An 11,255-nucleotide genomic window follows, 5' to 3' on the forward strand; every position below is an offset into this window, starting at 1 on the left:
TGCATCTGCTCAATTTTTGCGTGGCATGTTTATTGGATTGATTATGATGTTCTTGAATTCTTTTGGATATTCAGATTTGTTCCAGTATTGGTTAATTTCATGTCCACTTGCCAAGTTTGGCAAGTGGACATGTTCACGGGATTGTTGGCGCACATCGGCAGCTTCTCGTTTGCACCCTGCTCATTTGGTAGTTTGTGAGCGACATTCGGCACCTAAAAGCTTTTATTTTGCTATAGTTTTCAATAATATAAAAAATTTGCAGGGTTACCTTCACTTTAGGTGCTATTGCCTAAAAGCTTTATTATATAAATAAAGCCGCTTTTATCAGAGAAAAACAAACTCTGTCCGATGAGCCAGTGGTGCAGGAAGGGTTGTGATACAATGCCATCTGTTTTTCTGTCCACAAGAGCCATAGCATGTATGTACCTGCCACCCGGCGGCAAGGGGTTAATGTTTTTTCAGTTGGTTGTTCAAGGGCATATATGAATTTTTTTATGGTATCTTGTCTGGCCCATAAGTTTTATCTCTTTTTGCATTTCTTCAATTCATTGATATGTACTTTTTCATTTATTGTTGTATTGGTTGGAAGGTTTAATAATCTTATTCTTTCTTCTCCTGTCAAAATCTTTTTAGGATCTTTGTTTAATGCTTTTTGAAATTAATTTTTAAATAACACTAATTTTAGGGGCATCTCTGTCACCAGGTGATCATTATCTTCTAAAGGATATTGAGTTATGATTGTTTTCCCTGTTAGCTTTTTGAAAAAGTTCCAGATCTTTTGGGAGGGATTTTAAAATCTAAGGAAGTACAAAACTTTTCCCATGATTACCTTGCCTCTTTTTCTTTTATCTGCTTTGCTTTTATTACTAGTATTTTGTAATCTTGTTGGTTTTCTTTGTTAGTGTGTTTTTCTTCCATTTATTAAAAGCTCTTTTTCTCATTTTCACTACTTCTCTCCATGTTTCATTCCACCATGGTTTTTTTATTATGTTATTTTTCATTTTTGAATTTGAAGCACTTTAGTCCTGTCTCTTTTAAGATATGAATTATTTCATGTATAGAATTTATGTTTTCTATATCTGTATATAAAGATTCTCTTTGAAATCTGTTCCATCCTTCTTTTGTGTATTTCCATTTTTTTTCTCTGGACTGAGAGATTTTAGTAGAATTACTATCATTTATGATTAGTGGAAGATGGCCGCTTCATAGTTTAGGACCTGTTTCTATTTCTAAGTGGCTTAGTGATGATAATGCTAGGGCCAGGTCTATTGTTGTTTATTTAGCATTTTTGGGTCTGTTTTTGTTACTAGACTTGTTAATGTTAACAGAATTATATTATTATGGATAGTTCACATATGCTTTTGCCTGTCCTGTTTATTAATTTACTTCTTGGTTTAGGATTCCAACGTGCATGGTGGGCATTAAAATCTTCTGTGATTAGTTTTAAATCTTCAATTTTTTTTATATATAATACTCCAATTCTTTTGGTTTTATATTGTTGCAAGGGTTGTACATCAAGAGGACATTTAACTCTCTTTTTTTTAAATTTATCTTTATTGTCATAGTCTCTAGTTTATCTGTATAAATGTCATCTAAATTTATCTTTCGAAATTGCATGTCATTTTTATCCTATTTGATCTATTCTATCCTTCCTTCCTTGTTAATTTTGCAATGTGTTTCACAAATTCCTTTTAATTTTGGGTGTTCTTTCTCTCCTTCACACACATATGTCTGTGTATGTATATAAGAATACATATGTTTGTGTATATATATATACACCCTTGCAAGTACATGCAAGCATGAAAAGAGTGGAAGGCCTGATCATAGCATGCGCTAAAAGCGTTGAACTCCTTTGGTGGGGCGGCATGCCTGGGCCCTGGAAGGCCGCTAGGGGGACACTGACTTGGTGGCTGATAACCCCTGGCCCGCTTAGCTCTGAGGGTGAGCAGCCGCCAGCTGCTCCATGGGATTGGCTATCAATTGCACTTTGCTTCATATGATGCTATCTGCGACTGAAGGGTTAAGGGGAAGAGTCGTCAGTTCGGTTCACAAATTACAATTTTTTCAAACTTTGTGTGTTGATACATGACCATGTGACGCACCCAGGGCGCCGGTTGCCAGATGTGTAACGCCCTCCTTTCCGCGGTTTAAAGGTTTGGGGTATTTAAATGCCCTTGTGCTGCCACACCCCTATATGCTTCATGCTTTGTTTTTCTTGTATTTTCAGCGTTTTTTTCGGCTGTTTTTGCGAATTTCTTTGGTATGATACTGCTGTACGATAGTTTAGGCTGCGTTCAGCAGACAGGCAGCAGCAGCAAGGACAGGAGAACAGTGCGATTGATAAAGTTTTCGGGAGTACACATGTTTTGTTTTCAACCTGTTGAAAACCTAACAATATGTCCTTTATATATCAGAAATGCATAATATACGATTTATTGTGTAATATATGTAAATGACAGAGGAACCAGGAGCCTTGACATCTGAAAGTATACTTTTCAGAGAACACTCCCACCTAACCTAACCTAACCTTGACATAAAGATGACCTAAAATTACCTGAACAAGGCCTGACCCTCTACCACAGGACTCATATTAAAGGCCAAGGTATTGTCTAAGTAGATATTCACATTTGGTAATCATTGGTATGACCTTTATGATGTAATGACGATGAATGACAAAAACTGCCATTTTCTCAAAATCATATTTTCACGCGTGATAGTAAGGTTAATTTTATATGTAATTACGCAATTTTAATAATTCTTGTTGCAAAATAATCGTCCAGTTCGTATCTACAAACTGTAGCAAAGTCATGCATTATTTCCACCAAATACATTTTTTACTGAAAAAACTAATGGCGATTTTCGGACAAAAAAAAATGCGCTTTTTTGCAAGGTAACTGAAACATTGTCGTTTCAGATAGATTTACATAAATGCTACATTTGGTACTCCTATTTGTTGACTAACTCTGGTCAGAAGGAAACTGCAGTACTATTCACTATAAGTACCCCATCACATAATTTTTTAATTCTATCATCTCGCTCTTTTTTTTTTTTTTTTTCATTTTTTTTTTTTTTTTTTTTTTTTTTTTTTTTTTTTTTTGCGCAAAAAATTTTGCAGCTTTTTTAATCAAATTTCTTGTATACAAGCATCACATACCCATGCACTTTGTGTAAAAATAATTATTGACCTAGCTAAAAAACTAAAGTAAGCAGGATCGGACAACAAATTTCGTGATCGTACCGACAACTCTTCCCCTTAAGTTCACTCAAATTATTTCTTTCAGTTGTTCACTCCATGAAGATTTTTTCTCTCTCACTCACTCACTCACTTATTCACTCACTCACACTCACACTCACACACTTACCACTCACTCTCTCACACACACTCACTCATTCACTCATACCAAAATAAAACACCTATTAGAAATGCTATTATCATTTTCAGGTCTTCTTTTGGCACAGAGGGCTGTCTGTGGAGCATGGCGGCTCCTCCACAGCTACGTGATGTTAATGTCAGAGTGGAGACGCAGGACACCAAGAAGCCACATTGTTTGGTGGACATGACTGTGAGTTCTTATATAATGATAATAATGATAATATTTGCATCTGTTAATATTAATGAAAATGATTATTTGTCTATATGTCTTTTTTGATTAACTATCCCCATCCTTATCATTGCATATCATTGTTATATTATTATAATTTCATCAATAGGTTGTGAACAATTCTGAAAAAGACCAGATAGAGAACATCAGCCTAGAGTTAAGCCCAGAAGCTATCACCACGGCTGTTGAATCCCTGAGCAAAGTGCGAGCACAGCTGGACTCCATTGCCAAGAAAACTAAAGCTTAAGGTCCTCTTATAGTATGAAGAGGAAGGAAGAAGAAGAAAGCAAAAGGGGTGAAAGAGAAAAAAAAGAAATGTCAATTAGAAATTCTTTTGTAAAACACTAGTTGATTCAGATGATGTGACAGACAGCAGTAAATCCATGTGAGGACTCACGAGCGTAGACAAAGTAAAAAAGGAATCCCTCACGGAATTTGATTTAGGAAGAAAATCACTATGGAACAATACCCAGAATGTGCAAGTGTGGGAGATGGCTTCTCCTTCCGACCCCAGCGAGAGAAGTGCAGCACGAAGCCTCTCCAGCTGTCGCCTCCTCGAGTGACAAGGGAGCCAGTGAGGCAAAGGCACAAGAAGGCCTTTGGGAGGTGTGTGATTTTCTGTCTGTCTTTGATCTCTTTTCTCTTGTGTATTTTTTGTTCCTTTTATTGTAGTCTATTATTTTGTCCCTATGTTATTACCTATCTATCTTTTGTTTCTATATCTTTCTTTCCCTTATCAGTATTTTTAGTAAATCATGACATAAGTTGGAACTGATTTGGGAACACTTTTCACTAATTCGGAACACTAATCGGGCATAATTTAAGTCACATATAGCAAATCCAGCTATATGATTTTATTTCTCCTTTTTTATCAATATATAACATTTTAGAACTTAATATAGGAGGCCTTTTATTCCATTGCTTCTTTCTTTGTGTCAACACCTGGCATATTTTACCTGTCACATATAGGAAACTTCGGACACACTAATTAATCTACCATTAACTTCTAGTTATGGACGCCATGACTCCCAGTTTATGAACTTCCCGTTGTTGGAGTACACCGATCACATCCAAGCGCAGATGGACATTGAAGAACACTTCAATAAACAGTTTTCCTTTACGCATCGCACTAACGAGGATGGATCGGTTAACTGGGTGCTTCCTTCTGCTGATAGGATGTATACTTCTCCTGTATGGAAGGTGAGTGAAGGTTTCGGAATAAATTTAGATAAATGTATTATTTGATATTGAAAATATTTTTCTTTTTGTTTGTTTTCTTTTGGAAATGTTTGGAAGAAAGTGATTTCATTGCTTAAGGGATGAATTTTTTATTATTTAGAGGAAATTTTTTATTGTGTTTTTGAAAGTTAGAATAAAATATCTTGGCAATATGTCTTCTAAGAAACCTAATTCCAACCACTAGAATTAATGGGGCAGTCTGCCAATAAGCCTTAATGTTCATAGTTTTTGTCTGTAAAAGTTAATGCCTTGATATTACAATTCTTTTTTATCAATTTATTTTCTTTCTGATTGTACACCTTAGAATTCCCCTTCTTTTGAGCTGTATTTCATTTTTTATGTCATTCTTCAGACTGATTAATTGTCTCTATCTGGAAGATGAAAATTTGCATAAAACCTTTAGTGTTAGGGGATTAACCATTGCCTATAAAAAATATGAAAATTATATAAAAACTACTAATCTTTGACATCAAACTGTTGTCTTTAAAGTTTGGTAATTTTTATTGTTAATTTTACTACTATGTTTTAAGTATATGATGTTAATGTAATAATGAATAGAAAGCTCAAATGTGTACAATGCAAAGAAAGTTGTTACAGTCTGGTTTGTGGTTTGGTTTGTTTGGCAAGAAAAAATGCAGTAAGGACCAGTCTAAAAACTCACACTCATGTATCAACTTGAAGTCACATACAAGCCATATTTCAACTGTGCAAAGGTTCTAATAATTGAATTCCCTTTTTAATTTTTTTATTTATTTTTCAGTCTTATTATTTATGTTTTTGCCCTAATCCATTCATATCCAGTATAAGTAAGTAGGTAATCCATATTCTAAAGTGCTGCAGATTCCATTAGAACATATATATATGAAGATGATTACAAATCCTAAGACAAACAGTTGCAGTTATGCCCCTGTTACCCCTAAAAGGAAATGTATTTGGGCCTTATCATTCATAGAGGATTTTTTCCATGCATTCATAAGGATGAAACTCCCTATAACTCAGCTTAAAACTTGAGGGCCAATACCCATCCAGAAGGTCCCCTTAGCACAAAAATTAATGAACACCAACACCCTTTTTCAGGATGACACCTTGCAAGCCATGAAAATGTCACTGAATCATGTAAAAAAACAGCTAGGTGAGAAGGACATTGCAGTTTGGCATAATCACACGAGCAACACCAACCCCTCTCAGAAAATTTCTTATGCAGTTAAGCGGAGAGCACAGCCAGAGATGGTGACACAGGTGAGAATGCATTTTTAAAATTATTTTGTCCTTTTTATTTATGTGCTGTTTAATGAAATATTGATAAAACTTTTGATATATAAAATTCAGTCTTGAAATACCCATTGTATAGCTTTGTCAAACTTTTTTTTATTAAACACTTAGTATGTTATTTTGTTCTTAGCAGAATATATTTACAAATAAATTTGATGACGTCTATGGTCTTCCAGGCATGGCTAAAATTTTATGAGATAGTGAATGCATACCCCATTGTGCCTCTGGATGTGGAAGGGGAAGAGGGCCATGTGCCTTTTAACTCGGTGCACTTGTGTGAGGCTCCCGGGGCTTTCATTCTGGCTCTCAACCATTACCTGGCACTCAATAGGTGGAGCCTGAAGGTATGATTTTTATTTATTTATTGTTTTCTAGTTGCTTAGTGAGGGTTCTTTTATCCATTATATCCTCTAATTTAATCTTTATTTTACTTTTGTGTTTTAATGTGTTTCATTTTGTTTATTTGTAGATATGATTTTTTTCTGGTGTTTGCTCTTTCATAAAATTGCAGTCTGAGGCAATCAGATTTTGAAATTTTTAATGTACAGATGATCAGAAGAATGTTGTTGTAGTTGAACAATGATTATAAAATTGCAGTCTCTGTCATTTTATTTTTTTGCTTGGAGGAATGTTGCTAAATGAAAATAATAGTTGAAAGTAATAATGAATGCATATTTAGACTAAATGGTTGTATTGCTAGTATTTGGCAAAGGTTGTGCAAAACAATTTCATGCATTAGATCCAACTGCTCAGTAGCATCAAGGAACAATATATAAAAAAATAACCGTACTAACTTTGGTTAAGACAAGATGCTTGTTTTGTTATGGATAAACAATTGAAAATACCTACTAGAAAAAACTCAGCTGATTAGGTATAAGGAGATTAAATATTATATCCGATTAAAATCCTCCGTATCAAGTAGTTGAAGAGTGTTTACAAACACATGGGAAATAATTCACATGAATCAACTGCAAAGGCTGAAATATAGATCTTATTGTGAATATTGATATGAAAACACTAGGATTATGCCTTGTCCACTGTGATTTTAGTTTATTAATTTTGTTTTCATGTAGATAGGTACATTAAAGTTCATTCACTAAGATTTATTTCCAATTTAATCTCACCTGTTTATCCTTTTCCATGAATCTTGGGAAGATTTTTTTTTATTATTGCTCTTAGTATTGTTGATAAGATTATGATGATCAGAAGGCCAGTAATGGTAATGATGATAGCAATAGTAATAAGCCTAATCATATTCGTAACATTGGAAAAAACATTAAACTCTTTAAAAAATCAAATCATTCAGTTACATTTTTTTTCTTTTTTTGCACTTATTATCTAGATAAACCAAGGATCCAATTGCATGTTTCATTTTAGTCTACAAAATCTATATCCATTCACCTATAACAAAACAATTGTTCTGTCCCATCAAATTTCAATTGTAGCTCTTTATATATATATATATATATATATATATATATATATATATATATATATATATATATATATATATATATATATATATATATATATATATATATATATATATATATATATATATATAATGAAAATGATAATGATAATGCTGCACAATTACATGAAATTTGTAATTATCATCCTACTACAACTACTCGTTTGGCCCTTTGTATATAGTAATTTGTTATAATGTTGTTTGATGTATTAATGGTTTAGCTCATAGATAGATGTGTATTATTGTATATAAATAGAATTTTTCTAAGCTTGCTCTTTACTGTTTAAACTTCATGATAAATACTTCATTTCACAGTGGCAGTGGCTGGGCAACTCACTCAACCCATACTACGAGGGGATATCTTCAGACCAGTGTATAAGTGAGGACCGCTTTATCTTTCTTACCCTCAAGAACTGGGCCTTTGGTAAGGACAACACAGGTGACCTCATGGCTCGGAATAACCTAGACGATATCCTGGAGCGTAGCAAAGCCTTGGGGTCTATTCACCTGGTCACAGCAGATGGCAGTGTTGACTGCCAGGCCAACCCTGGAGAGCAGGAGGAGACCACACATGTCCTGCATCTGTGTGAGGTTATAGCTGGCCTGTGTCTCTTGGTGACTGGGGGGGCACTTGTCATCAAGAAGTTCACTTTCTTTGAGAGTGAATCAGTATGTTTGATGTACCTGCTGAGCTGTTTGTTCCAGGAGATACATGTGTACAAACCTGGGACCAGCAAACAGGGTAACTCTGAGGTGTATGTTGTGGCTCTAGGCTATATTGGGAGGGATGCCTGCAAAGAACAGCTGGGGAAACTCATGGAGGTTTATGGTGCCAGAGTCATGCTCCATACACTGTATGCACGGGAGGACATTCCTGAAGCATTCATGAAGCAGATTTACACATGTTCAGAATTCTTTAAACGGCAACAGGAAAACAGCATTGCAAGAAATCTCAGCCTATTTCCTAAAATGCACGAGAGAGAGAAACAATATAACGAATTACTGAAAGTCAAGGGGCAAAAATTGTTCTTTGATCGTAATTACTGCACAACTATACCGAAGTGGATGACAATCACTGAGGGTAATGTTAACAGATCCAGACATATTATGGAAAATGACTGGAGCAAAATTGACAATGCCTCATTAGTAAGAAACAATACTGTGAAGGAAAAATTCAAAATAGTGGTTAAATTCTTGGAAGAGTATATAGAGGATAACTCTTCTTCCAGAGGGGCAGACAATGTGACAAATTTTGCTGAAACAAAATCCTCGTATTACTTTACCTCACCCTTGCTAGAGGAAATTGAATATAAAGTTATAAAGGGCAAACCTTTCCACACAGTCAGTTCAACTAAATTCTGCCCTCTTAGGGTGTTCAAGATATACAGGGAACTCTATGAAATGTGGCAAATCACAAACTCTTCTAAGAAAATTCTTGGGATTGACGACAGCCTTGTAGCCAAGGTAGTTGAAGAGCATGACAAGGCACATATCATTAGGGAAGAGACAGCATTGGGTCCTCATTCAAGTTGTAGAGCATTAGAACAAATTGTAGTTCTTTTAGAGACAGGTAGTATTCCTGTGGGTGGGTCTGTTATTCTTGTGGATATACCCCTGTTAACCAGATTACAGTGTGGACTCCTAATGGTGGTAGAGTGTGCCTTCACCAATGTTCTCTTGTACACACCAAAGGAGATAGGTTCACAGGCTCCTGTAATTGTCTTACAAGGCTTGAAGTCCATGGACATGTCAGAAGCTGTCATCCGTTCTTTATACCACACAGGCCTAAGTCCAGATGGAGGCTCAGGGGGTTCTGGAGGTGCCTTGCAGATTGTGGCTTACCCCAGCCTTCTACAAGAGGACCAGTACAATGTGTTTCATCATTACAACATGTATTATTACATTCATTGTGCTCAGCTGTTGTGTCAGAATATTGAAATTGATTGAATAGATTCCTAAATATATTGAAGAAAATTGTGTAATTAAATTAAAAGAAGTAATTAATCAGTCTCTGTGATCTCTAGCATATAACAGTGTTTTACCTCAACAAGCAGAAAAATGTTAAAAGTGTATTCATTGACCCATTTTTTCCCCATTATTGTAATCATGATTGTTTTTGTTTATTTTTTGAACTAAAAAGTTTATTAGAAATCAAATTTAACCAGTATCTGGAGACAGACAAGTTATTTAAGTTATTTTTTCTCATGTTGATGTTAATAATTTTAGCAGATAGTTTGAAAGCAAATTTATTTTGAGATATTTGGGTTATACATGGTTCTTTTAATTTTTTAGATAATTCTTCCCACCATTAATTATGTTATGCTTATTTTATTGGAAAGAAAAATAATTTTGAAGTATTTGACCAATACTATTTTTAATTTTTCAACATTTCATGCCAGGTGAACAGAGTTACAATTCTTAGGTTGTATATGTTTACATATTTAGAGAAGTCTAGTGAAAATATAATTATTTTTCTTTTTTATGCATATGAACTTCAAAGTGGTGTAAAGCTTTCTACCTGTGCAGTGATATTTTCTTAAATCTGCTGATAATAAAAAAGTTAAACTAATTTTGTGTGTTTCCTTTTTTTTGCTTAATTTCCAAATTTAGTATATTTTACATATATATTCTAGACTTTTTCAAGTTCAGTTCTACTAATTTCTATAATCTGCAAGTCAGCTTCTACACTGAATACTAATGCTTCTGTTCTTGTTTTCTATTGTGACTGAGCTATTAAAACATGCTTTCCAGTATACTGGCCTATGAATGGTTAATGGTTAAATGCAAAATAAAGGTGCTAGACATCCAAGGTCATGTAGCACTATAGGAAGATATAGTATCGAAAAGGGTAGAGGTGGGGGGGGGGGGTGTCCTTGTTTGATGTTATATGTCAGTCTCATAGTAGTACGATGGTATTAAAGACTGATAGAAGTGGAGGAGGTGAGTGGGTGGGTCAGGTTAAGAATAAGCAAGAGGGGATTAGATCAATGTGTCAGAGGATGAAGAACAGGTTTCCAAAGCAGAGATTGTGGGAGTCCGTCAGGATGTCTAATAGGTTGGGAGGTTGAAGGTTGGTGTAGGGAAGATTGATGAGGAATAACAGAATAACAATAACAGGCTGTGGTAAAGCATGGACAGGACAACAGAATATGTGAGGTTGAAAGGGATCCATTACTTAGGGGTGGGCCAGAGCATGAAATAAGGTAGGAGTAAGGCAATTATGGCCAGTACGTAAGCTGGCAAGAGCCGTCTCTCAGCATCTGTTTTTACAAAAAAAAAGTTGCCTAGGAGATTGATAGTTTTACTGTATGTAATTTATTGGTGACAAGACTTGACCAGAAAGTTAACATCGAGCATACAGGAAAGTTAAATTAAGGGTAATAATCCATGGCTGGATTATGTGAAAAATGGGGTGTGGAATGGGCATACTGGCTGAGTCTGCTAGATTATCTGCCTGTTCATTGCCTGGAATTCCGACATGGCAGGGCATCAAGCAAAACCTAACATATTTGTAGCATGTAGACAGCACAACCAGTTCTGAATCTTAGAGACAAGGGGGTTGTTAGAGTACATGAAAGTTGGTAAACATGGAGATGAATCAAAGGGAGGATACAGAGATTGAGGGAGGGTTAGTTTGGTGAGGGAGAGTTGGCGGATAGCATTGGAGAGAA

At 35.1% G+C, this 11,255-nt stretch overlaps 1 protein-coding gene across 6 annotated transcripts in view; it reads left to right on the forward strand.

Annotated features, from left to right (window-relative positions):
- aft (cap methyltransferase 2) overlaps positions 1 to 10,153 on the forward strand; it is a 13,024-nt gene extending 2,871 nt beyond the window's left edge. For 4 of the 6 annotated variants that reach the window (XM_070114642.1, XM_070114639.1, XM_070114641.1 and 1 more), the window contains exons 2-7: positions 3,443 to 3,563; positions 3,712 to 4,208; positions 4,613 to 4,802; positions 5,919 to 6,080; positions 6,290 to 6,457; positions 7,900 to 10,153. In XM_070114642.1, the coding sequence (XP_069970743.1) occupies positions 4,060 to 4,208; positions 4,613 to 4,802; positions 5,919 to 6,080; positions 6,290 to 6,457; positions 7,900 to 9,531 (2,301 nt within the window). In that variant the 5' untranslated portion in view covers positions 3,443 to 3,563; positions 3,712 to 4,059 and the 3' untranslated portion in view covers positions 9,532 to 10,153. Of the gene's footprint in view, positions 1 to 2,499; positions 2,603 to 3,442; positions 3,564 to 3,711; positions 4,209 to 4,612; positions 4,803 to 5,918; positions 6,081 to 6,289; positions 6,458 to 7,899 lie in introns of all 6 variants that reach the window. The other 2 variants (XM_070114643.1, XM_070114645.1) reach the window with 1 other exon arrangement.
- Positions 10,154 to 11,255: the final 1,102 nt, after the last annotated feature.

This window comes from Penaeus vannamei, chromosome 36, assembly GCF_042767895.1.
Source record: "Penaeus vannamei isolate JL-2024 chromosome 36, ASM4276789v1, whole genome shotgun sequence".
NCBI lineage: Eukaryota > Metazoa > Arthropoda > Malacostraca > Decapoda > Penaeidae > Penaeus > Penaeus vannamei.